This window comes from Streptopelia decaocto, assembly GCF_964273445.1.
Source record: "Streptopelia decaocto genome assembly, chromosome: 1".
NCBI classification, from domain to species: Eukaryota; Metazoa; Chordata; class Aves; order Columbiformes; family Columbidae; genus Streptopelia; species Streptopelia decaocto.
In genome coordinates this window covers 42,940,566-42,968,456 of record NC_138663.1, presented here as the reverse complement: position 1 = coordinate 42,968,456, position 27,891 = coordinate 42,940,566, and the positions used below count along the sequence as shown (strand labels likewise).

The window sequence follows — 27,891 nt, the reverse complement described above, 5'->3', positions numbered from 1 at the left end:
CAGCGGGGGCACCTGGTTGCACAGGTGCAGAGTAGCCAAGATGTCCAGTGCTGTGGGTGAGGATGCAGTGGTGGCAGTGTTGGTGAGGCTCTCCAAGGCTGGTGCTCGCACAGCAGGGAGGTGCTCTCTCCCAGCCAGGCTGTTATCTCAGGAGCTGAAGGCTTCACCCTGGGCCAGCTGCTCCCTTCCCACCATCCTGGGAGTGGCAGTGGGCCCCTGCAGCAGCTGACGTGTCTCTTGCCAAGAAAAGGACTGGAGCAAGGTGGCGTGGCAAGAAGGGGGCAAGCTGACACCATGGACACCTCTGTCTTCCTGTGTCTCTTCGTTATCCTGCTCACTGGGAGCTCCCCAGCAGGATGTGCTGGAGATGGCGACTCTGCATCCCACAGTAAGTGAGCTTTCCTCCTAGCTCAGGGAAAAGCTGGGCCTGCTGTGGGGTGTCCTCCTTACCTGGGGTGTGCTGTGCAAGCACTGTGTTGAACTGGTAGGAGAAGTGTGTGGGTCAAATTATAAGGGGTGGGGTGCATGTTGGGAGGAAGCCTCTTTGAGCTGCTCTTTGTGTACCCTTTGTCCAACAATGACCTCTCCTCTCCAGGCACAGCTGGCACCACAGAAAAACCTATCCTGTTGAACAGCATTGCAGATGCTGAAGCCTTCATCAGTGGTGATGAGGTGGTGGTCATTGGATTCTTCCAGGTGTGTTCCCAGCACCTCCTCTTTGACAGCTCTGAGCCCTATCCCACCCTGACGACAGTGTGGAGCTGGATGTGGCATAAACAACTTCCAAAGGCAGCTCTTGTTACAAAAGGTGCTGGAGCTTTCACAGGCATGTGGAGGAATTACATGACAGGACACAGAGAGAATGCAGGGAATTCTATCTGTGCGTGGGAAGGGAGATGGAGCAAGGGAGAAAGGTGAAGGAGGTCGTAGGCGCCCTGGAGCGGGAGAAAGTAAAATGTTGCAGGGAAAGAAAATAGGAGTGTGGGTGGCAGAGAAATGGTGTTGGTGAAGTGTGAGTGGGAACGTCAGTTGTTTGCTTTAGTCATCAAAGACAGTGCGAGGCACTGTCTGCGTGATGGGGCTAAGGAAGATGGGCCTCAGGGACCAGTGCTGGTGTGGATCTGCTGAAGTCCAAGAGGGTCTGGGCTCAAGCTGCAGCCTCCTCCCAGGGAGGGTGGCAGCATGATATTTCTGTCTTGCTGCTTTGCTCCCCAGAGTGGATACCCTTGAGATCTCTACCTCTCTGTGTCTAAATTCAATTGAATTCAAAGGTGACTGATAGGTATGTGCCCTTTGTCCCCAAAATGGCATTAATATTTGTCCTTAGGAAACAAGACAAAAATATTTATTTAGAGCGCCATAAAATAGAGGCCTCTTTGACAGGATCCTCATTACTTTCAAGGTCTCCAAGTTGCACCTCTTCCCCCTTTTCCTTGAGATCTAATGTGGGCTTCTGCTGCCCTCGAACTGCCGCAGCCTCTGTCAGAGGACACTAGCTTTTCAAAAACAACCCCTTTCTTGCCCTGGTATAGGGCAACGACATCTTGCAGCCCACCAGAGCGAGGACCAATGGTGCTGCCTGTGCAGTGTGGGCAGCAATAAGTGTGTGAGCGCTGGGGGCTTCTGCCCCAGGGCCCTTGCTAAGCACTGATCAAAGAGCACCAGTCGCCTTGCCTTGAGCACCTGCAGGCATTCAGGGCTCCTCGAGGATTACTCTTGCAGTGCTACAGTCCTGCAAACCAGTGAGGCAATCCGCACGTGCAGAATAAAAGTGTTCAGAGGCCTCCTTCCTGCAGGGTAGCTGGCTGGGGTTGTGTCAGGGCTGTACCCAGGGCACAGAGCCTGCTGCCGAGCTGTGGCAGGGACTGTGGCTTCTTGCTGCATGAAGCAACACAGGGACATAAAAGCTGGTGCCTTGTGCCACAGCGGCCTCCCTCCTGCTGCAGAATTTCATGCATCAGAGTCAACTGGAGTCCGCCCCCACGCAACACACGGGGTCCTGGTGCAGGGAGGGGTGGCTGTGCTGTCCTGCAGTGTGGGGACAGCCCCAGCTGCCAGGAATGTGGGGCAGCAGCCAGCGATGTGTCGTGCATTTGATGCCTGAAGCACGACAGGGCTGCATTTAAACAGTAGATAAAGACGTATGTGTGCCACGAAGGCTTGTCTTGGCCCTCTGCCTGAGAGTATATTCATCCAAATAGTGTCCATGTTCTCTGTTTGCCATAAATTACTAATCTGCTGCAGCCTTTCAGTTCACTGCAGTACCCGGCTCGGCAAGCTCCCTGTATAATGAGTGTGGCCTCCCTGACTGGGAGCAGCATGCCATGGTGGAAAACCAGCATATTTTTCCAGAAAGCCCGCATGTGTGTGAGAAAGGGCCATGCTTGGCCTGATTAAACCTCAGCTTTCCCAGGAATGCTCCAAAACTCAGTGAGGTCATTCTCACCCCAGGCTTTAGCGCTCTCACCAAAGCCATGTCTATGCGCTGGCATTGCTAAAACAGGTCACAAGAGCTGTTTTTCTTTTGAATGAAGAAAGAATTTTGTTTTCCATTCTCTCTGGGCTCGCAAACAGCTAAGCTGACGGTTCAAACCAAAAAGAAAAACAGACCAATTTCCAAGCAGACACTGTGCCTTGAGAATTTAAATCCAATAAATAGAAGTATCAAAAGTACATCACTCAAAAGACTAGCAAGAGAGGGTTTAATATGGCCTAAGGGTGTAGCTAGTGCTCTCACTGCAAGAAGCAGAATGGACCTCAAATTACTGAGAAATTGCACATTTTTATCCTTCCATGTATCTGCCTTAGCTACTTCTTAAAGGATATGCTTAAGATACCTTTTTGAAAGGAATCAGGATACTGCTAAAACAAGGTGTTCAAAAACCCGACTCTAGAATCAAGGTTATCTTAAAAATTGTTTTTTAATATATTTATTTTTTATATATATACACACGCATATGTGTGTGTGCATATATATATATATATGCATATATATGCATATATATATATGTAGATACATTTAAGCATGCTACATCCAGATTCTGAGATTCTCCCTCCTCTTCTAAGAACTCTAGCATTTCCCATCATCACTGGGTTAACTCTTAAGTGTGGGGGTAAGAAGTGAGATTTCAGGCAAACGGAGGGTGAGGTTCCCAGCGTGCAGCAGCTACCTGCTGGCTGTGTCTTTGAGCCTGACAGCGCGCTTGGCATCGCCGCCTGCTGACTTCCCCGATTCTGGGAGGACAGGTGGCGATGGCTGCAGCGTCCCAGCCACGCTGGCAAGGAGACACCGAAAGCGAAAGACACTTTATCCCGGCGTCCCCCGCCCTTTGGCTGCCCCCATCTCCCGGCCCTTTCCCCGCTCCCCTGGCGGGGCGGGGGGGCCGCGGGGGCGGGCGGCGCTGCGGACGGACGGTAGGTGTCGCCCTCGCACCACTCGCGGGCGGGGGGGTCCTCAGGGGAGGCTCCGCTCCTCACCCCCAATTAACCCCGTTCCCTCTTCCCCCGCAGGAACTGGAGAGCCCCGAAGTCTCGCAGTTTCGCTTGGCGGCCAACCGGACCCCCGAGGTGCCTTTCGGCCTCAGCAGCAGCCCCGCGGTCCTGTCCCACTACGGCGTCGCGGCGAACACGGTCACGCTCTTCCGCAGGGTGCGTGGGCCCTCGGGGGTGGGTTGGGGGCACCCACGGCGCTGCTGTGGCCGGAGGACCCGGGGAGCTACGCGGGGCGGGCCGCGGCTGGCCCCCGACCCATTCCCTACCGGGGAAACAACGGTGCCGTGCAAAGGGCTCTTGAGTTCCGCTACCTGCTGGTTTTGGTGAGAGGGGCTCCTAGAGCGGGGCTTAAAAACTGCCCACAATCAAAGTACAGACGAAATTAAATCTCCAGGTAGCAGTGATAAAGATTAAAGGTGTTCATCTTTCTTTATAGCAAGCAAAGAAAAAAGTCTGCCTGCCCACCTAAAAGCACATCTGGAGAGTTTCCTGCCCCAGCGTGGTCTTTCGCTTTTGATTTGCTGTGACCATCACCAAGACACGCAACATTTATTACACCTGATGAAATTCTCCATCTTAAGTGTGTGCCTCATGGATCTGGTCCAGTCTCCACAGTGCTTTACAAAGAACAATGTCTGTGTTTCTGAGTGACCTGCCTGGAGCTCAGTGTTACTTGGATGGGGTTTCCATGGTTTTGGAAAGGCTCGAGACACATGAAAAGCATCTAGAGGCCATGTTACAATGGATTAACACAGCAGGCTTGGAATCAAGTCTTGCCAAGTGTCACTTCAGGCAGGCAATGCTGTCTCCCTGGGTACACAACTTTTCCATCATGACTGAAAACAGATCCAGGCTGGGTCTCTGGAGTTACAGATGCTCTGCCACCAAAAGAAATCCCAAACACTCTTTTCTGTCTCCTACACTGGGGTTTGCAGAGTTATTTATTATTCAAATACACTTTGGGCATGGGCCCCATTAAAAATGTTACTTCGCATTTTCTTACGGATGGATGCTGTGCAAAATCAAAACTTTGTTGACTCCAACTGTAAGTGCTGGTGCCTCACTGAATTTGAAGCTATGTTTACTGAAATTTAAGGAGATGCTACTGGGAAGAGCCATGTACTTGCTTCAACAGTACCAACAAAAGCTAGGAGCAAGTATTCTACTGGTTATATCAATTTCCTCATGTTGCCCCTTCTCACACAAGTGTGGCCCTTGAAAACTGGAGAGAAGTGTATCTGAGGAGGAGAGGGGCCACAGGTAGCACAAGGTGTCCTAAAAGCCTCTGAAGTGTTGTGTCACCAGAGCCATGCACTGTGTTTACCACTGGCATTATCCAAATAATTCAGAGAGAATGATCTAAGAGTCAAGAAATAGGCAGGCAGGTCCTTTTATTTAACCTTTTATTTGCTATGTGCAGATGTTGTAATTTGAAGCAACACCCATCTCAGTTTTGGTTCTTAGTCATGGTGGTTTTCTTCCAAAAATATTGAAAAGATTCTTTGTTTTTGCACTGTCGCAGATAGTGAGGATGACTGCATTGGAAGGGTGTTTGATAAAAGAAAGATTGTTGGAATTGCTGGAATTTGGATTGTATTGACTATTCTTTGTTCAAGGTCCAGTTCTTGCAGCTAAACTCTTTGTTTAATAGGAAAAAATTAAAACCACAAAAACCCAAAACCCAACCAAGAAACTAACACAATAGTCAGGTTCGAATGTGTTTGACAATTCACTTGTCTTTTTGTCAGTTTTTCTTAAAGTATGTTATTCAGACACATTATTTTTCCTTTTATTCTGTGCTGAACACTGTGTAGGAGTAAGGGGTCAGAGATGAAAAGGAAAAGAGTACTGAGACAGGAACTTGGAAGATGCATGACCAAGATAGCAGTGAATCAGAGGCATAAACTTATTTTTTCTTTGCTTTTGCAGAGTATGAAACACTTATAATGCCTAGAAGTTTAAACCATAATTACAGTAGTAGGAGGGGCTGCTGTCAGTTGATGAGACTTTTTATATATAGTGGAGGAAACCTGATTTATTCTAATGAAGTGAGGAATCTGGCCTGATCGACAAAGAACATAATTAACAGATGCTAACAAGCTAATTATATGGAATGATAAAGACTTTTTGACTAGAGCTTCAAGTATTACAGGCTGGCTACTTTCCAGCCTTGTTTGCTTAAAATCATAAATGTTGAGTAAAGATTTAAGATTATTATTCCAAAATGAAAATCAGATGTTGCCAGAGGCCCATGAAAGTCAAGAGAAACCTTTCTGTGGAGTCTGGGGTGCTTTAGGTTGTCTCCCAAGACCTGTCTGATCTCACTTTCCCAGGTGTTACACTGGCCTGATCTCATTTGCTAGAGTAGAGCTGCCCTTTCATTTTATGCATGAGGAAAATCTGTGAGAGGAATCAGGCAGCACAGTCTGAAAAGCACCAGTTTGGGTTGCCAGACAGGGTGCTGTGGCCCCCTACCAGATCAAAGACCTTGCCAATGACCGCAGAACAACAAAAAGGGCTTTAGATGTCTGCACACACTGGAAAAAACTAACACAAGCACTTTCAGAGTTATAGATGCAGAGAATAAGATCTGGGGTGTTGCATGTGGACCTTTCCTCAGTCCCAAGAACCTCATTCAGCATGTGCATCAAAGGCCTTTAAATCCCAAACTTTGATCCTATTGCATGTCAGAGACCAGCGTCCTCATGGCTCAACTCAGTCACGTCCTGTGGTGGTATTGCACAGCAACTCTGCCCCTTCGGATGCCTTGGCTATCATTCCTGTGTGCCTGCTTTTTCTCTGTTTACCATGTCAAACAAACCTCAATCAAATCATGTTGTTTGGGTGGGGGGTTGGAAGGTGGGGAGATGTGTGGCAGGATGAATTTTCTTCTACAGCTGAAATGTGCTGGGCTTGATTTTTTTTTTTTTTTCTTTTTCTTCTGCTGTACTGGAAAAAATATCCTCTTTTTATTGGAGAGATTTCCTGCTTGCACAATGTTTCCAGGAAATCCATACAGGCCCATGCCAATGTTTATTACTTGTAGAAGAAATAGAATAAGCAGATGAAGATTTTAAAAAGGAATGTAAAGCCAAAATCAATGCAAGGAATTAGGCTGTTTAATGATCTCTCCCCACAATGCCTAGAATAGTTTATTAGCTAATCCACCCTGTCTCCAGTGCATTGGGAGCTGATACTGTAGGGATGTCTGGAGTCCTCAGTGATTTCTGTTATGCCATGAGTTTGCCTTGTCCTTGGGAGACTGAAGGAGCGTGGAAGATCCTTATTTCAAATTGCAGGCTGATCTCTATAGGTCCTGGACCTCCAGAAGTGGGGATTGTGTGGTGGGGGGGAGAGGATGGCAGTGTCCCAGGGGCTGGGTGTCTCCATGAGTGAGTGCCATCAGTAAATCTGGAGGGGGTGCTGGGAGGAGAGGACAGCTGTGACTGTAGGTGTCTTTGCATGTCTTCAGGTAGACAATGACCGGAAAGATCTGGATATGAACAGCAACGATGTTGATGCCGAGAAGATGACTCGTTTCGTTCGGATGAACGAGCTCCGACTGGTGACAGAGTACAACCCTGTGGTAATTACCAACTCCCCGCAGCCCTCACCCTCGTGTTTGGTCTCCTCCTCATGGGTGTCCTCTGGCCCAAGAGTTTGCACACCCAGATGTATGTGAGGGTTGTGGCAACAGCGTGGATGGGGTTAGAGAAGCAACTCTTTGCTGCTACTCCAAATGGGGACTGGAAGCAAATGCTGTTCTGGGGCATGTGAGTGTGATGGGGAGAGGATGGGAGGCATGGTGGTTCCTTTAGCTTTCCAGTAAATTTGGGGTGTTGATGGGCAGAAAGCTTATTTCTCACCACTTCAACTGGCAGTGCTGCATCCTCCCATGGGCTTTTGCGATGTTGTGCCATTTCTGCACACCCTGCTCAGCCAGGATCCCCCATTTTTGTCTGAGAAACACGCAAACTTGAGTGACCTACTCCCAGAAGACAGGCTTTTCTTCATCACCCAGCACACAGGGCTTGACGTAAGCCTGGCTTTTGAAGGCATATTCAAGAGCTGGTTGGAAACTTCCCAAGCAAATTTTTTCCCATCCTCTCCATCCCCTACTCCAGAATTCATTGAGTTCAACAACAACAAAATAATCAGATGTAGGATGCTTCCGTGTTGGCTGTCTTCATTAACCCACCCATCTGACTGGCAGCAGCAGGGTACCAGTGCTCCTCCCTGCTATAGAGGGTGACCAAGAATTTAGGCTCCTCTGAAATCCTTGCAGCTCACTGGGCTCATTGCTGTGGAGTCAATAGGCCTTAGAAGTCCTGATGGCCACAAGGCTGAGATTTATCATTGCTGATGGGGTCTTTTGCAGACTTCTGGATAGCAACAGCAGTGCTGACCAGGCACACTTTAATCAAAGGAGAATGTCCCAATCTGTTTGAAAGGTGTAAATTTTCATGCTGATGCCAAGGATCAGCTGACACATTCCCCAGTTCAGGTGCAGCCCACCAGTAGAGAGAGCATTTTGTTTTGGAAATGCAACACTTTGTTTCCAGAATAAAGTGCTGTAGAAATTCTACTTTTTTCTTAAAAACAAACAAACAAAAAGTGGATAGATTTTTTTTTCATCTTGATAAGGGATGTGAAAAATACATTTCAAAATCACATAATATTTCTGGAGACAAAAAGGCTACATCCTGTCTCAGTGTCCTTACAGTCCTTTGAGAACACCCAAGTCACATCAGCAGGGACGTTCTCGTTATCTTTATGGTCACCCAGGCCTTCTGAACCCTTGGAGCCTGCGCTGCATTTTTTTGGCAAATCATTTGATCATGGATCTTTCTTCATGCATTTCTGCTGATATTTTGGGCACTTACTCTATGGTGTCCTGTTCAGCACCCAGGCTGTCTCCATGACGGAGAAGTCCTGAGCTGTTCAGCTGGTCCCTTCCACCCTGACTGGCAGTACACTTGTTCCATTTTTTTATTTTTTTCAGACACTCTGGAGTTCTATTAGGGTGCTGCAATTAACACTGGCTCCTACAGTCTCCGGTCCAAAGCCTGTTTTTTCATAAATATTTATTCCCAGTGCATATGCTGTTTACATCTAAGAATGCTGCTGCTCAGCAGAGGCTGGGGTCATGCGGTTCACACTGAGTACTGCCAAGAGTTTGTCTCCCCATCGTGGGGCCCTTACTGTTTCGCCCACATACTTCAGATGTTTTTAGGCAATGCTTACCCTGTGGACTTTCCAGGAGATTCAGATGTGACCTGGCCATGTTCATGAGCTCTGCTATTGCTCTTGCACAAGGCTGCATGGACAGGTACACCTTTATGGGGAGCTGCCGAGGGAACTGCTTCTCCAGGCCTTCTTTGCTGTCAGCTCAGCCTTGTCATGGCCCTTGGTGCTGGCAGCTTCACCCTCACCTTGACCCACATCCTCTCCCATGAGGTCTTCTAATGCTCTCCAGCCTTGGTTTGAATCCCCTCTACTCTTCCCTGACCCATCTGCACTCTACCAGTGAAATGAAAAGATAAAAAATGTCTAATAAACATTAGGCTAATAGCAGACTCTCGGCTGCCAAAAACTAGATGCTTTGTGGTGTGTGTCCGTTGCCAGCACGCACTCCCTGACCCCTTCTGTATTACTCCTGGAGCATGTGGAAACTTTCTTCTCCTGCTGGCAGGGAGTTGCACAGTCTGTGCCTCCGTGGTTTCAGTGGCACAGGGAAGGCAGCAGGTCTGTCTTAGCTGCTGTTTAGTTTGAGGGAGAGGCTGCAGGGCTGCGGGAAGTGGTGGGAAGGAGAAGCGAGATGACGAGTGAGTGAGTGAGTGAGTGAGTGAGTGATTGCTTGCCTGGAGATGGTGCGGCAGCATCTTGGGCAGTGCCAGTCTCCTCGCAGAGGGCCAGTGTGTGCTGCCTGCTTGGCCCTTGCTCAGGGGATGAGGGACAGGCGGCTCCAAGTCTTCTCCCACTGCAGGACTGCAGAGGCAATTTTAACTCTCAGCACTCTGGGATGCCCAGGCCATGGGGTTGCTGAAATGGGGCTCTGGACTCATCCCTATCCTACACACAGCTTAATGCTAAAGACAGAGAACAAGAGGAGACACCAACCCTAACACCACAAATCCTGCTCACTTTCTTGCTCTCATTTCAGCTGGGTGCTGGATCTCAGTGATTCAGGAAACCCTTATGTATAGTGTTTGCTCACCTTCCCTCTCCATTTCCTTGCCCCTCTGGATTTCAGCTTGCTGTATCCAGGCAGTCCCTCTGCCTAGTCACTATCCTAAGGCAAGTGATGAACTCTTGTGGTCTTTAGACTCCCGTCTTGGGAATCAGCAAAGGCGGGGGTTAAAGCACTTCCATAAAGAACCCAGATTGGTTCCTTCCTGCTTTAAAGCAAGCTGCCCTGCTTGTGAGGCTGATGTGCAAAGAAATCTCAGCTGAGATATGAGGACTGGTGTCCCTTTAGCAGTGCATCCATGCAGATTGAAAGTTCTCAACCTCCTTGTCTGTGTGTGTTTCTCTCTCTGTCTGTGGTGGCCATGTTTTTGACAGACAGCAGTAGGTGTGATGCAGAGTTCGTTCCAGCTTCACCTCCTCCTTATCACAGACAAGATGTCCCCAAAGCACCCCGAGCGAATGCGCAGGTATCGGGTGGCAGCAGAGCTCTTCAAGGGGAAGGTAAGTCCAAACAAGAGAGGACGGGGAGGCATTAAGGAGAAAAAAAAGAGTGATTTCTTCTGTGCATGTGGAGGACATAATCTCCTTCTCTGTGCATTAGGGGAGCAAAGGCCAAGTGGCAGGAAAAGAGGATTAGCTGGATAATGAAGTGGTGGGGTTGGATCTCTTCACTTTTTGCCAGTTTGCCTCCTTGTGGGGAAAATATGTTATCCTGCTCCTCTGCTCCCTCAGTGGGACATGATGTACTTCCTTGCTTCTGGTCCAGTTTTGTTGCCTTGCACTGGGAGATGACAAACATCTGCTGCACTTCAGTCTGTTACTGGTTGCATTCCACTGGTGTGAGAGGTGATTTTGTATATAGAGCATGCAAGGTGCCAAGGAGCGTTATGTAAGTGACCAGAAAGCAATTAGTGTCACAGTGCTTCTTAACCCTTAGCCTACTGGTTGGATCCTGCAGAAAGGACTATTTTAAAGGAGTTGCAAATGGGTTTGTTGGATTTCCCACACCAAGGTGCTGGGATAGATTTCAGAGCAATTTTGCCTGGTTCCCACCTCTCTGCAGTCAAAACTTCCCAAGTAATAAATCATTCCATGGCAATTCTCTGCCAGCAGCTGAATTACATGGGAATTTGTGTCCAGGGAACAGAGAAAGGAACTGGCAAACAAAGGAAGATTGGGACCAACAGGAAGGCATTTGGGGCAAGGGAGAACAGCAGACAAGAGGGGACAGAAGATCACAGCAGTGAGGAAGGCTGAGCTGAGAAGCAGTGGAATAGATCTTCCTGGCAGAAACATGGAGCTGGAAAGAGTTGGGGTTCGAGAACAAGAACATCTGCATGCATCTGCTTGTGGTACTGAAGTGGCAGATTAAAAATCAAGTATATTCTCATCTTCAAATGGGGGGCCACTGTAGAACTGTGCACCCTCAAAAGTCTTAACGCTTGTTTATGGACCTTTGCACCTTGCCATTTGTCCTACCCATTGGCAGGACATGAGGTAGAAACCATGCATCAAAGTCAAAAGGTCTCTTTGAAAGTGTTTTTCTTTGATGAATACATAGTGATAAAAGAAAACTCATTAGGTTGAAAAATTCCATCTTTCTCATGTGAGATATGGATTATAGTGACACCATTATCCCTGTCCTCCTTATGCAGCAGAGTCTGATACATGTCTCCTCCAGCCAGCTAATTCTTCTAACACATTACTGTTTAGTATCACTATCCTTTGCTGTTGTGGCTTCAGCCAGTTTTCTCCTCATGTGACAAGCTCAGCTCTGAGCAAATGTGAATAGTTTTCCTAGAAATGCTTCACAAAACATTGGATGAAATGTACTGAAGCCAGATAATTTAGGAATTGCCAGAAGGCTAAAGTTAACTGTTTTTTTTTTTTTTTTTTAATTAATGCAGGCAAGTTTCCCATCAAATCAGTCTAGAAGTTTGTCGGAGTAAAATACAGAAATTAAAGATGTGGGAATTTGACCATTTATTTCCACTTTACTGTAGTGATACTGCAGGACACACAGATGAAGTGACTTAGAGTCTAATAAGTTGCTTCTGCCAAAGGAGTAGCACTTTGAGGAGTAAATTGTGATTTGGACTGCCCTCGTACACAGCAGCGAGAGAGAGCTAGGATCTCACTCTTGGAGTCTTAGATCTGGATACTAAGGTGTAAGCAGAGTGATATGCCCAATTAGGTTTGTCTCCATTGCTGTCATGTACAAAGACATGAATTAGTGTGAATATCAGAAGCAGACACTGCACAATACCATGGAAATCTCTGTTGGTAATTTTCCTAAGTGGAGTTAGCTATTGTCAGGACTACCATGTTAACTCATGTTTACTTCAAATCAAGAGGGAGAAGAGAAACTTGTTGCTTGGATTGATGGAGAGATGAAGAGGAACTTCTGCTGAGTGCTGACCCCCAAAAGTGAATAAAATAATAAAATCATAGAATCATTTAGATTGGAAAAAACCCTTAAGATCATAAACTCCAACTGTTAATGGATCATGAGGAAGTGATTCACCTGCCAGTTCATAGATTATGGTCCCTTCGTCTCTGGTTCATGATCTTTTCAGTTTTGCCCGAGAGGAAGCTGAGATTTTCAGCTGGAGGATCCATGAGGCTGTATGGTGAAGACTGCTATTTGAAAACAGCCTGAATTGCACCCTGAGCAACAGTGAGTGTCTGAAGGCAGCCTAGATTCCTCTAGGTTTTATCATGGAACCCGGGGGCTATAAAATGCTGGAGAAGAAAGTGCAAATGTTAGGTGATGCAAGAGCTGACAAGAGGAAGAAGAAATATGGTACTTTTCTAGCAGACTTTGAGAAATAATTGTGGGTGGGTAACAGTTGAACAGACAGCTCAGAGCGTTGCAGCTGCAGGAGTGAATCCACCAGCCTTCTTGGAAGGATCCCACTGCAATCAAATATTTGCTTATTTGAGAAGGTACTGCCAAGAGTCAAGGCTTTCAACTGGAAAGGAAATTTCAGGGTTTGCTTTGCTGATCCAAATGAGTATACGCATCTTCAGTTTTCTTTCCACAGTATCAGAGTATAACATGACAGTTGCAGCTGGTGTACCTCCTGGGTGTTTGCAGAAGTTTCAATAAGGTGATGTTGGGAATAACAAAAACAGCTTTTGTTGAAACTGATATAACTAGTTTACAATGAGAAAATTATTTGGGTGGAGATGTTTGCAAAGTCCCTTTTAATTTATATGTAAGGCCATTTAGGAGTGGGTTCTGAGAAACTCCTGAGAGTCCTTCAGAAGTTCTTCCATAGAAATGAAAGAACAATGCCCTTTCTCTTGTAGACAGCCATTCATACACTTTTTATTTTTCTTGTCAGACACTGATGGCTCCAGAATTGAGAGAGATAATATTTGGAGATGCTTCTTTTAGCCATAAACAGTGGAACCTGTAAATATGGATTGTTGGTGTCACTTAACAGATATCTGCAGTAAAGTTGTTTTTATAGCTTGCTGCCTTTTTTTTTTTTCCATTCATGGCTGATATCTTCTTGCTTTGATGTGCTATGTAAGCTATGTAAGAAATTACTCAAACTTCAGAATTTGATCTTCCTGCTTACAGAGTCTTCTCAAAGAATGAAGGTTGCAGCTCCATGAATTTCAAAGTCAAACACTTGATATGAGGCTTCATCATCCTTCCTGTTTGCTAGAGGAAAAACTGAGCAATATCGAAGTGGTTTCTATCATTGCAGTACTATGCTTAATTAACTTCAATTCCTTGGGCAATAACATCATTCCATATTTTAGTGTTTAGCAGGAACTTGATATCCTAAAACCACTAGGCTAGGAATCAGGTTGTCAAGACACCAGTGTACAAAATTTTCTGAAAGAGGGCTTATTGCAGGTGACAGTGCATGGAGTATATTATGTGTAGAGGGGAGAATTTTTTCCAGGAGTTCCTCATCCATGCAGAAGATTCTTCACTGCCTCTAGCAGCAGACCTCTGAACACAGGCTAGAAGATTGCTACAAAATGGAGCCATTTCATGGAAATGGTTTCATAATTAAAAAAAAACAGCTATTGTACAGGATAGTATGTAATAGAAAATTAACTTCATGTTTGGGATGGAACTGCCTGGTTTCTAGCAGTGACTTGAGAGCTGGCATCATAAGTGGGATTTGTTTTGGTGAATTATAGGTTGAGTAAATTGAGCAAAGGCTTTAGGCTCTTTTCAGGACTGGTAGAGAAGGACAGGCATGTCCTTCCTTCTCTTCTAAAATAGGTGGAATGAAGTTCCTGTCACCATTTATTGTAGAGGTCACCTAGGTGACTGGCTGTGGCAAGACTAAGATCTAAATGGCAGAAGTTAGGCAAAGTGAATCTTGTCTCATGCTCAGCATAATTTTCCATGGTCACTGCATTAATTCTTTATGATTTAGAGCTGGCTGTGAATCTCTAAACAAACTAAATTCCTCTTGAGAAAGTGCCAGTTCCACCAGGTGGCATCTATCATAGAAATGTCTTGGTTTCCAACTGCTGAGGAGACCAGGCTTCCAGTGCTTGTGGCTGCAGTACCAACGCACCTTACCGACTGCCCCGCAGATGTGACTTGGAGGCCAACACAGGCCTTGGCAGGACCACTGGAACACATCCAGCAGAGGACACATGGCCTGTTCTTTTGCTGAAGGAGGATTCATCCCATGTCAGAATACTTACTGGAAATGTGTCATTCTAAAATGCATGTGATAGGCATTAAAGTGTCTTCTTTCAAGTGACAGTGGACAAATGCAATTACTGTCTCTCCTGTATTTTCTGACAATAAGAGGGGAAGGAAACTTTTGTTGTACTTTGGCATCCTTTAATTCTGTGAGCCAAAAGTGAGTCATTAGAGACATCCAGGTCAGGAACTGTGAAAGATGGTATCTCAGCCTTGCTAGCTGAGGGGCCAGTTGTTTATGTGTTTTCATTTTCTTCTGTAAGGAAGAAGGTGTTTAGAGTTCTAAACCCCAACCTTTTTATTCTTTTATTCTTACTCTATTCTTTGTATTTATTGATAAAATTTGTACAGCTTTTTAGTTTTGGGTTTTTTAGTAAAGGCTGGAAGCTTGATAAAGTGAAGAATGTTGACTAACATTGATTTATATTGCCATTTTAAAATGCTTTTCATCTGTTTTAAAAGTGAAGGAGATTTTGTGTAGAAAGTGACAACTTTAACAACCTAGGCATTCTAAATGCTTTTTAAAATTAACTTTTTGTTTAGCATTTGCTTAAAAAAATCATTGTCTAGAGAATCTTTCCTAGAGAACCCCAAAAATCTGGTGAATGAACTGGTGAAAATGTGATACAGTTTCCCGTACAAACCCTCTGAAAGTGCTTCCCTCCAACACCAGCCTCTGCTTCCAGCTTGCTAGTTGGAAGGAGAGACCTAACACATAAATGCTGCCGCTCCAGCTGAAAGCCTCTTAAATTGGGTTCTTAGGATTATGACCCTTAGATTTGTGATCCTTCTCTAGCTTCATCCTACAAAAGGATGAGTTTATCTCTTTGGGAGAAGTTGCCCACAACCTGTCTGCTCACTGGCTTGTTTCCCTTGGGGCACACTTGACCTTTGGAAGAGAAATTTCAAGTGCTAAATATCACATATCCAGTGAAAGCGTTGTTCCTGTTTCTGTATTGCAGTGATTAACTGCAGTTAAACCTTATACTAGCCTCACTATCCCTCCTTCCCATAGGCTGTTGCCTAGGAAAGTTTTCAGATGTATTTTTTTTAATAGAACATAAATTTAATAAATAGTTTGAGATTTACTAAGTTTATTTTTAGAGAAGAAAAAAAGTTTTGAACTAACTTGGGTGTTCTTGATTGAAAAGAATGAAAAACATGAGTCACAGCCTGGGAACTGGGCACATCATCTTCACATTGCATTACTTTTCTTGTTTTCAAACTCTTCTCTTTTCTTGTGTAAGTTAAATCATATCCATATCTATAGGTACATTGAATATGCTAGGCCCAGTAAAATGCACAGGATAAAGAGAATATAAAATTATGCATGTTAGTTGAATGTTTTCTTCATTGACTTGGATGTCACTTGCCAAGGGATTCTATTTAATCAGATCACTGATTAAGTTGTCCAATTGCTGTATTTATTTTCTTTTACAAAATGTTTGTATTTAGTATTAACAGATAATTTAACAATGATTCTAAAATTTTAAATTTGTGCCAATTCCTACTGCACCTGCAAGGTCTCAGTTGAAACTTACTCTTAAAATAAAATTATGGAGTTGGCCACCAATTCTGATAGACCTGTACTGTTGAATCATCTCTGTAGAATCCTAATCCTTTGCTTGATCTTGCTCTCCAAGACTGTTTGAGAGCCCAGAAAACTGTAGGTCATTCTCAACCTGACTTATTCATGGTTGAGCTTCTTTCCCCGGGTCTGAAAAACCCTCCACTGAGTTGGGCTGCATGGTTATTGGTGTCCATATTGTATAGGGCAGCTCCTGCTGCCTTATACTTCACGTGCACATTCTTGCAATTGTGTTTAATTCTCCACACACCAAAACACCTTTTTACTCTGCCACTCTGGGTCTTGCATGGATGTGAACATCTTATCCAAATAACCTACAAGTAGAGAATTCAGCTTCCTCTGTGCCACAAAGATAAAAGACATCTTGTTTCCTCATCTATTAAGAGAAAGGAAGTGGAGACTGCCTTCCAACCATACTGTAGATATATTTTTAAAGAAGTTGAAAGAAGACATTTTGTTTGGTAGTGTAAGTCTGGAGTTGATAAAATACAGAAAAAATGCACTGCACAGAGCAGTTAGTGGCAGAGGAAGGTGTTGTCCTAGGTGTGGTAGGTTGTTTATCGCTGTTAATCTTTATATGATCACTGTTTGGGGACCTATTCTCTGTCTTTCAATTTCTTTTTTTTTCTCACATTTCCTCTCCTATTTCCAATACAGATTCTCTTCATCTTGGTAGACAGCAATTTGAAGAGCAATGAACGAACAATGTCATTCTTCGAACTGAAAAAGTCCCAGCTGCCAGCTCTAGCTATATTCCATGCACCAGATGAGGAGCAGGATGTGTTGACTCTGGATGAAGTCTCTGTTGAGCGTGTGCAGGACTTCTGTAATCGTTTCTTACAAAGAATGGAGAAGGTAAAGGGGGACTCCTGTACAGTCTACACAAAGCTGGGATCTTGTAGGATGATGCTGTTTTTCATAAGGCTCTTGAAGAAGATGACTTCAGTTCCTTGAACTCCTCCCCAGCCCTCCCACTTCTTCATTCATTTTCTTTTGCACCTGAATATCAGGAAAGTAATAGATTTAGAGCGAGTCAGAGATGGGTGTCTTTGCAAAGTCTCTTTCTTCATTGACCTTTGCCTTCTACTCTACAGCAAGGCAATTTCACTGACCCCTGCAGCTGTATGAAGGTCTCACTGAAGCATCTATTTTCTGGAAACAGCAGCTCGGAGGACAGAGTGAAGGCTGCTTTTGGACACTGAGAATGGGGATGGTGGATAACAGCATGTAAGAGAGGATCAAAGAGACAGTGGCATGGATAGGAAGGAAATCTATCAAGAAGGCCACAGAACAGAGTATACAGACAAGGGCTCAGGACTCTACCAGATGTCTCTGCTGGGAGAGGGACAATTTAATCTCCATTTTCATTCAGTGTTAAGAGTTACATCTCTGTCAAAGCTCCTCTTCCTATAGTGCAGGGGCTTTATGTGTCAGTACCCTCTGTTGTGCAATTGAAATGGGATAGGGAGAGCAGTGGTATAGAGAGCAGAGGGGGGCATTTAAGTTGGTTCGTTCCTTTTATTACTATGCTGAGAAACGTCTAAACTGATTTCATGCCTCTAATGTGTTTTAGAAAGAAGACAAACCCAAGGAGAAGGCCCTCAGTGAGGAACTCTGATTCTTTCTCAGCCAACAGGACGAGTGAGCCCAGAGTAATCTGTTTCTGGTGTATGAAGAGTTCACTGAGCCCTGCAGCTCAGGAGTTCCTGGCATAGTAGGATTAAGGGGCCAAGTCAGCCACGGATTCCCATCTCCATGCTGTGTACATATGCTGCCTGTCCTCTCTAGCAATCTCATGTCACTTCTCATTTGCTGGCTCCAGCCCTCTTTTCTCAGTCTGGGAGCTCTGGTATTACCCTACATTGTGTCCTTCCATGCCACTTCTGTTGGAGCAAAGGGTGATATAGCAAAATGGCAATATCACAGATAAATCTTGTAGTTCCCAGAGATCTGTCTCCCTCATTCTCTTTGCTTTGGTGCCATGCTGGGATCCATTGTCAGCCTCTCCCAACACTAGGAAGAGATTGGTTGCTTGACATCACATGAACTTTTCCATTTATTTTACTAAATAAAGCAGAAAGTGAATAGCCTGAATTGTTATGCAAATATGTGACTTCCCACTCCCCACGTGTTTCACTTAAGTATAGAGCCTGTGTATTTCTCAGTGAGTAAGCTCAAAAATCTCCTTTCTCTGAATTTAACCATGTTTGCAATGCCCAAACAGTCAGATTGATTACTAAGAATCATTTCCCATGGAAATGGACCCATTATCAACAGATATTTTCACCAGGATGGGAGATTTCTGTGAAAGTTAGGGAACAGAACAGTACTGGGTACACCAGGTCTGATCCGGTGCAGCAAAAATGAATGAGCCTCAGATGCAGATTGAGGCTAGGAGAAATGTGAGCTGGGGCAGAAGGGCAGTAGAAAGTTGCACTGCAAGATCGTGGATATCTACACACTTCATTAGAGGGAGAGGCTAATGTCTGTGTATTAACCTCAGACATCCCTCAGAGGTCCCAGTGCTGGTGTACAGTGGATGGGGACTTTGCAGGCAAGGGATATGAGCCATCCCTGTTCTGCTGTACCAGATGCAGGCAGTAGGCTTGCCTCATACTTGGCTCAGCATCCTTTGGCATGAAGAATGGATGGTCCTGTCAAACAGTGACTGCATTGTCTCTCAGGGCTTGAGAGACTTGGCTTGGGACAGGGAGCCTAAGAGGCGTAGAGCTGAGAAACCTCAGTCTTTTCTTAGAGATTAGCCCAAGGTGAAGAACTGGTAATAGAAAGAAGTTGTTCTTGTGGATAAGGCAAACACAGCTCCCCACCACAGAAGGAGAAGTCAGGAGTTGGAAGGAATGCAAAGCAACTGCCAGTCACCATGACAAGTGCCACAGCAGGGAGGCTCTTGGTACAAGAGAGAGGCAGGTGCCAGCCCTGCATCAGCTCTTGCCTCTTCCACGTGGATCAAGGTGATGTCTTTCATCTCCCTAAGGCTCTGTGTCCCTTTAAGCTGGGCTACTCTCCTTCAGTGCTCTACCCTCCCTTCTCTGGTCACTTAAAGCAAGCACAATGCTGTAAGAGTTGGTATGGGGAATCAAAATTGCTGCACGTTTCCAAGAAAGAAAGAAGCATAGAACCACAGAACCACAGAATCATAGAATGTCCTGAGTTGGAAGTGACCCACAAGGGTCATCGAGTCCAACTGCTGTCCCTCCATATGACAGCCCATAGTTCACACTATATGCCTGAGAGAGTTGTCCAGTCTCTTATTGAACACTGTCAGGCTTTGGGCCATGACTCCTTTCTAGGGAGTCTGTTCCAGGGCTCCACTAACCTCTGAGTGAAGAACTTTTCTTAATGTCCAACCTAAATCTCCCCAGCACATCTTCCTGCCATTCCCTCGGATTCTGTCATTGGTCACCAAAGGTAAGAGATCAGCACTTGCCCCTCCTCTCCTTGTGAGGAAGCTGTAGACCACAATGAGGTCTCCACTCAGTCTCCTCTACTCCAGGCTGAACAAACCAAGTGACTTTAGCCGCTTATCATAACAGTTTCCCCTCCAAACCCTTTAACCATCTTTGTAGCCCTCTGATGGACACTCTCCAGTAGCTTTATAACCTTTCAATCCTGTGGCGCCCAGAACTGCACCCAGTGCTCCAGGTGAGGCTGCACCAGTGCAGAGCAGAGCGGGACAATCACCCCCTTGCCTGGCTGGCAATGCTGTGCTGGATGCACCCAGGACACAGTTGCCCTCTTGGCTGCCAGGGCACACTGTGGGCTCATGTTCAACTTGCCATTGATCAGAAGTCCCTGATCCCTCTCTGCAGAGCAGGGCAATATGACCAAATCAGTATTCAGGATTGTGCCTTGTGTTGGCAGGTCCAGGAAACTGTCCCTACACAAGAAGCTCTCCCTTAAGAGGCAAGGGTGGTGGACAATACAGTCTCAGAAGCTCCATGGTACAGAATGAAGCTCCTAAATGGGAAAATTGTTCTTTTTTTATCACTCTAGCTTGTTCATCTCCAGGAAGAGTTGTACTGCTTTTTCTGCAGTAAGGTAAAGTGGGAAGGTTTTGTGCTGAGACATCTGTGAGGAGCCTTAGTGTCGCAGATGTTTCCAATGTCACGCACCTTTGTGGTCCAGACCAAACAATGTGTGGGAAACTGGCCTGCTGCATGGGTGTCTGAGGTTCATGTCTTGGCCCTGTGCAGACACAACAGCTGCAGGAATTGGGCACAGAGACGTGACTCTTCCTCAGTGCTTGAGGGAAACAAAACAGGACAGGAATGAAGCTCTGGTTCTGCAAACAAGCCTGGGAGAAAAAGCAACATCCCTGGTGACTTTGTTCACTGTGTACACAGCTAATTATAGGAACAGCTTTTCAGGAGCTTCATTATGTACACTGGGGAGTTTAGTTCCCTCTGCACCTTCCAGAGCTCTACACCTAACCAACAACTTTGGACCCACAAGGCAGCCACAGAAAAAGCCGCCTCCTCCTCCAACTTCTCTGCAGTGCTCTCCAGGACTTATACAGCACAGACAGCCACAGCGTGCCGCATTCAGGATGCCCTGGGCACAGATGGCGGTGGTGGTGATGCCAGAGGGTCTGCCTTAATCCCTGTGCTAAAAGACTTCTGCAATGCAACTTTGGTGGGCTTAGGCACTGTGATGTGGCATCCGAGGTAGAAATCAGAGGCAGAATCTTGTGGAGGGGCAATCGCTTGTTTGTTGTTTTGTTTTGGGTTTTGTCTCCCATTGTGTTATCTCTGACTTGAATTTGTGACATACTTGGCCCAGATGTTTTGATTTGACTAGGGAAGACTGGGCTTGTTTTCAAGGGGAGGAGGTGTTGGATATGAACTGACAGAGGGCAGGATAAGGAGGTCACTTTCACATCAGTATTGTGGAGATATCATGTTGTGTGAGTCTCTACTTTGCAGCAGCGCTTGAACTCAAGGGTTGTTCGAAATATCTTAGATAGCAGCTGAGCCTGCCTGACAGCAAAGTGAGGCTGTGTAGGTGTGTGAGGGCTGCTGTCTTCATCCCAGGGAACAGGGAATTGTGTTGCACTGTGGAAGATGCAACTTTGCATTTATCCTTGGTGAGAAAGGGCTTGAATGCCTCTAGAAGCAGAATATTACAAAGACCTGGAGGTTCAGCAAGAAGACTAAGATTTTTTTGTTCCCTCCTCTGAGCTGCTATATGAGGCATAAAATAAGTAAATGTTCCTTAAAGGTGAGGGCTGTGTCCCAGCGGTGCTCCCCACATACCCTACCCTGGCAGAAAACAGCTGTCACGTCCTAGTGGCACCATTCAGATCTCTCGGGCACTTGCAAGTGCCTTGGGTATGCAGAGGTTTATGTTACAGATGTTTTCTTGGCATTTCCTACTGGTTGGTGGGGTGTTTTCCCATGCTATGTTCAACTTTCATTAGCACCTCTCCTGAGTATGCACATCCCTGAGAAGTCTGACTCCAGGTTAGGGCTGCCACTGGGCAGCAAGAGACCTGAGGGATGTGTTGGTGCTGAAAATTGCTGTTCCCCTGTCCTGAGGTCCACAAGGCAAGGCTCAGCTCTCTGTTGCTTTTATTCCCCCTTTTTCCAGCAGCTGACATAGTGCCATCTTCGTGTAAATTATACTGAATATCAACTTGGGCAATGCTGTTTGGGGAGGGGACAGTTCAACATGGTACAAGCGGTGTATCGACTGTTGGGATCGTCATCTCTGCTTATTTCTGTCCTTGAGCCCAGAATGGGCCCAACCCAAAGTCTGAATGCAAGGATGGAATGGATGCAAGGGAATTAGACTTTTGAACTAGTCCCTATCTGCTGCAGGTTGAGCCAGTACTTTCAATATGAACATCTCTGTGCCTCAGCTTTGTCATTCCAATTTCCCTGCACACGGAGTGCTGGGTCTGGCCAAGCCACAGGGATTCTGGCCAGCAGAAGGACCATAATGATGTTTGCACCTACTCTGAAGAAGAGGAGTGGGTCTTGGCCTCTGTGTGCGAGACTGTTTGGTTAGGATTGCTCCTGATCTCAGAGATGACTGCAAGATGCTGAGGGGCCTCTGACTGGCAGCATGAAGGGAGATGACACCTCCCAGGGCCCACCAGCCCTGGTGCATTATGTTTGCAGAAGAGCAGGACATCCACCAGTGCAGTGAGGCTGCTCCCCAGCCAGGACTGAACCTCTTGTCTTTCTTCTAGGGACTGTGCTAGGCACCACGGCCCTGCCAACTCTGAATAAAATATTTTAAAATCTCTCTGTTATGTACCAGAATAGCTGTCACAGCATGAACTTTATCGTACTCAAGTCAGATCACATCTCACACACAGAAGTCCAGCACTGAGCTGGGCCTGAGTTCCCAGGTAGGGAAGGAGACAGTGAAGATTTAGTGTAAGATATGGTAGGAAGTGTTGTCATAATAAAAGGAGGGAGGCCACGGCTGTCTGACACCTTAGTTCGTCTGGAAGGAAGCTGAATCAGTAGGTCCGTGCAGCAATAGTAGAAGCAAATCCTCTCTTGCAGGTGGACAGACCACAGGGCTTAGTCACTCTGCACCTCTGCATGGGGTGGCTTCCCCTCAGTACCACTCATGGCATCCCATGGGCTGTCAAAGAGGTGGGTGCAGTTGACACAGGAGTGGGAAATATTGTCTGAAGGATGCAACTGGGGAAGTGGTTTGCAGAAGCGTGAAAGAGGAGGACAGGGAAATGCCAGAGACTAGTCTGGGAGGAAGAAAGGCCTTATGCAGGAGGTAATGTGGCCAGGCCCAGGCAGAGGTCAGTGGGGGAAAGTGCTGGGTGGGTATCACAGGGAACTGATAATGATGAAGAGGAGAACATAGCAATGTTTTTTCTGGGGCTGTGAATAAATACCTCTTTGATCCATTTTGGCTCAGTCACTAAGGAAACTTCAGGGGAACATACTCAGTGGAAAAACCTGCAAAGCCACAAGATGCACATCGAAAAATAAAGTACTTGTTCTCCCCTTCAAATTTCTCCCTTCTCTGATAATGTACCTACAAATCCAGGCAGGCTGGCTAGTCCCATGAACTGCAAAGCAGCACATTTCTCCAGGTTAGAGGAGAGGCATGTAGATAACTGCCTCCCTGCCTGCACCAGGCCTCCACGTATGGCAGCTGTGCAGAGTTGCCTTCTGTATCATGACTGCAAACAGCTCTGTGTCCTCCTTCCCATGTGCTCAACCAGGGCTCAAGCCTTTGAATCCTCCATGCACCGCAGCAGCCCCCTGGAGTCCCCCACATCCTGTTCACACACAAGGTGCAGAACCAGACCCATCCACTTTCCAGCCTAAACTCATGGGCTGTGTGTAATGCACTCCATGTTTTCCCCTATCCCTGTGTTACGAGTGTTACATACCCTTCAAGTCTCCCACCACTCTCTCTCTCCCTAGGACAGAATCTACATTTCCTCATCTTGTTAGGGGCTTTATGTGACTCTATGCCACCTATGTCATGTGGTTTGTGTAATGCTTACATCATCAGCATTATTTCTTGCCTTTTATCTAGCAGCTGAGGTGTTGGTAGTATTGCTAACTGTAACTTTCTCAGACAGTACTGAGATAGCATGCCATTGCTGCCACACATACCAGAAGACATAGTTAGTATTGGTGCAGTCCACTTCTAGTTCCTTGATCTGTGGCCAATTACAAAGAAATGTCAAGTGCTTGGGTCAGCTAATCAGCTAATCAGCCATCAGAGAAGTAGGATAGGATCTTACCGTTTTCCTGGGTTTTGTTTTGTTGCTATTAATCACTGGAATGAACAGAATAATCACCCCAAGAAAAATTCTTCAACTCTTTTCTTAGCCACTGAGTAATACAAGACTGTATGTCCAAAAGACTGTGTTTTAAAATAAAGATGTGACATTTTCAGTATAAATCTGTTGTGCTCTGAGTGTTCTTTGGCATTTTGGAAACCCATGTGGGTATTGACCCTAGGCTGTTTCTTTATTTCCCATTGTAGTCAAGACTATTTTCCTTGGCCAATTATTTCTGTTCTTTGGCTGAGAAACAGAAGAGACAGACAGTAACTCACCCCAGATTGTTGAGGAAGCCTGTGGGCAGAGCTGGAGAGAGAAACCATACCTTCTGCACCCAGATCTCCTGAGCCTTAGCCACATGGCCACACTTTCTCCTCACCGTCCATCTCCTTGTGAATCCCAATAGCTATTTTTCAAGTTGAAATGACATTTTTTTGCCATGAATCAAAGGCTGCCTTGTTTAGTTGCTGTAGTTTGGCACAGATGAAGCTGAACAACTCTGGATCAGTGTTTCCTCTCTCCATCTCTCCCTCCTTGCCAGTGAGAGCTTTCGTCCTGGAGTGACTGCCTTATCCTTGTGGAGGCCAGTGGGGAATGTGCTCTCTTGCCATGTGGCAGTGCTTTCTTGGATCCCTGGGCATCCTGAATTTCAGAGCCCATGTTGTAGCAACGTTTTCAGCTTTTCTCCCCTGTTGAGATTCTGGCAGTAAAGAAAATGTTTTATTAAGAAGATATTAAGAATATATCTTTGCATATTAAATATTTTAATATTATTTTATTAAGAAGATATTTTGCATATTAAAAAATGTCTATGGTAGGTTAGAAGAAAATGTGAATAAGCCCCTGTTTGGTACATTTTAGTTTTGGCAAGACAGTAGCATTGCAGAAAGGAAGGGATCATTAAAGTGAAAGGTAAATAGATTACAGCTATTCTTGATGCTGTAACTGAGATAGCAACGTTAGTATAAAAGGATCAACTATTTTGAAATGGTCGACAGTCTTATTTTCAAATACCTGTTCTGTCACCCAGGACTCAGGAATCTGAAGCAGTCAATGGATCTTCCAACTGCTTCTATTTTGCAGTTCCCTAGCATGGAAACAGCACATCTTTGGTGTCTCTCCTGTGACCTGATAACTCACCGGCATTGCACAGAGATGTAAAGCACTTTGAAAAGATGCAGTCCTTCCACAGAAGCAATCAGGAGGAGAAGCACCTAAGAATCATCCCATTAGGTTTGTCCTCAGTATCCCAAGCCAGGATCTCTTCTTTCTGCCTTGCTATCTGCTCAGCAGTGTGGAGATTTTCAAGGGTACAAAACACTCCACATGGCCCCTGTCAAACTCCAGGACAGGTCTGCCCCTAACTGCACTCTCCTTCACCCTGCTGTCTCCCTGCCACTGTGCCAGTGACAGACTCTCTGACACTTGCTATGCTTTGTTTTTTTTTTTCTCTTTTGGAACACCCCATGCTCTGGAGGCAGCTCTGTCACCCTGCTGCTCCTAAGGAAAGGTTCCTGCCACATTACATGTGCCCCAGGTACTCCCTTTTAAAAAGAAAAAACATCCCGTGCAAAAAGAGGACAAAGAGAACCCTCCAGACATGCTCCATCAAAGTGGTGATGAAGCAAGACTTTAACAACAAAAGGGAATGGATTGTCTACCTTGCCCTGCAGGCCCTGTTCACCTGAAGATTTCTGTTTGGTCTCTGAGTTCTGCAACTGGTATTTCAGTAAGGTCTGTCTTGGCAGGTCTGCTGCATGACCTAGGACAATAAAACAAAGACAATTGTACTCAGAACATTTACAATTTGAGAAACTGCTTTACCAGAATTTCACACGATAGGCCAGGATTATTTCTGTGGCTGTTCCTATGGAAAAGAGGTGGTTTGACTGCTTGTCGTGTCCCCACTTCCAAATACTCAGACACACCTGGCAACAGGGCAGTGGTCTCTAAGGTATTATGTTGCTCCTGTTTTTGTGAGACTAGGAGTTGGACAGAGGAGGAAGGTCCCAAAAGCTGCATCGTTAGCTTTGTTTTGCCAGGGGTACTGTGGTACTGCTTATAACATGCCCTCACATCCCTGCTGGTAACCTCAAACCCCCACCCCCCGGGACGAGCTGCTTGGGAGCTACTCTTAGCCTATTACCTTGAATGGCACCAATGTTCTCCAGCTCACCTCTGTGCCCCCTTCTTGAAAATCCAGGCAGGAGTGTTTACTTTGATTTGGACTGGAGTTAGCTGAATGTCTGTCCTTGTACTAGGAATCCAATGAGCATGCAAACCCAAAGCCCCTGAAGTGGCTGGCTTCTATTTCTAGCTGTGATGATCAGCCAAAAGTTTGATGCTGGTTGGTTGTGTTTAATATGTTAAATCTGTCTCTGTGAATTTGTCTGCGACAGACAGAGACACATGCCACAGATGGGTGGCGTGCGTGGGAGGGGGCTCCATTTCTGGACAATCACTCTTTTCCTCTGCTTTCCTCACAGCCCCACTACCCACTTAGCAAATTCCCAGGTCACTGACAAAACCAGCAAAAGCTCCCACTAACAGCAAGGAGTAGGGGGCTAGGAGGAATGGCAAGGTTATGTGTCCCAAAATGCTCCCAAATGGAGAGTGGAAACACCAGGGTCTTGAGATGGGCCCAAGGGTATCAAGACCTCAGATTGCTTACTTGTTATTTAGGCTGCTGATATTGGCAAATGCTTTGCTCTGTCAGTTTGGGCTTGGTTGTGAATCTTCTCCTGACCCTCTCCCCAGCAGCTGGGACCGCTCTTCATGATGCTTCCCTGACCATGGCACCTTCCTACAGGCTCTTCCCCATGGCTGAACAGGGCCTTCGGAAGGTGGGAGGTGGCAGCGATGTATCTGTGGTGGAGAGGACAGATAGCCTGGAGAAGGAGATGGGGCTAGTGCCATAGTGTGTCCCACTGACCACGTGAGGCAAGGATGCAGAAGAGAGGAAGGAAAGTGAGATGGGAGGAGCTGAAGCTGGCTGTGGACTGTGTTTTATAGCTGCTGTTGTTCAGCCCCATGTCTGGAGCATGATAAGTAGATGCAGAGTGGGGAGCCTGACGCCTCTGCTGCCCAGGGCTGCTGTTCTGTGTTACACTGTGGCTCCCTGCAGCACTGTGAACTCAGTCCCAAAGCCAGCGTCAGTTGTAAGCTCAACTTCATCATGATCAGCAGCCAAAGACAGAAGAGGGCTGGGAGTACACCCTGGGTGTACCTATTGATTCAGTTTCTGGACAGTGAGGCAGATCAGGTAAAAGAAATGCATGCTCAGGAGTACACATAGACATGCACTTATTGCGGGAAAAGCTGTGGTGCTCGAGTGAGTGGTGAGGAGGGATGCAGAGGACCTGCAATGTTACAGGCAGGGCAGGACTCCTCATATCCTACAGCTAAAGGCAGGTCATGGGCCCATCTGTTCTGCAGGCTGGAGTGGGTGAGCTGGTCCCTGTGACTGGTGTTAGCACCCTTGCCTTGCCTAGAGTTGATGAACTGGACATTCACTTTGTTTTGCATGTGCCGTAAACACAAAGTCACTGCTGGGTCTGTTGTTCTTCCTTCTACCCTGGGAATGCAGCTGGCCTTAGCCTGTGGAATGGCCCTGCTGCTGCATGCAGCCCTCAGTGTCCTGCTCACAACTCCTTTCTCTCTGATTCCTTGGAGACCTTGATATGAGGATTTAGATCTAACTAGTTAACTGGAATCCATGTCTTCTGCTACCTGTTCAGGTCCACAAGGGTATTTTATGACTTCATTCCTATTTAGCAACTTAATTTCCCAACAAAATCAAAGACTGCTGAAATGGAGTTCAGACTCACACCTGTGAGTTAGCTTACAGTGGTCATCTGAGCCTGGTGGCTGTCAAGAAAGACCCTGTGCCCTTTTCCCTCATCTCCTGAGCCACTTTTCTCCACTGCAGCTGCTGGACATCAGCTGGAGCAGTTTCATATCACCACAGCATCAGTTGCAGGATAGCAGCGCAGAAGAAAGCATTCCTGGGGCCTAGCAGCTTTTCAGGGAGCTCACACGATTCAGCAGACTGCAGGAATGAAGGACAGAACCGGGCGGGCAGGGATGGGAAGGAAACAGCCTCAGCAGCAAGTCAGCAGGAGCCTTTTTCTCAGGACCAACTTAAGGTCA

General features: G+C 46.2%; 1 protein-coding gene across 1 annotated transcript; it reads left to right on the top strand.

Moving 5' to 3' along the window:
* Nucleotides 1–40: 40 nt before the first annotated feature.
* Nucleotides 41–18,039, top strand: ERP27 (endoplasmic reticulum protein 27; the record flags this gene model as incomplete). Its single annotated transcript, XM_082071831.1, has 8 exons — nt 41–56; nt 251–388; nt 596–696; nt 3,511–3,648; nt 6,965–7,078; nt 10,057–10,182; nt 16,611–16,808; nt 17,527–18,039. The coding sequence occupies 8 exons, from the start codon at nt 41–43 to the stop codon at nt 17,569–17,571; spliced, it is 876 nt and encodes a 291-aa protein (XP_081927957.1). The 3' UTR covers nt 17,572–18,039.
* Nucleotides 18,040–27,891: the final 9,852 nt, after the last annotated feature.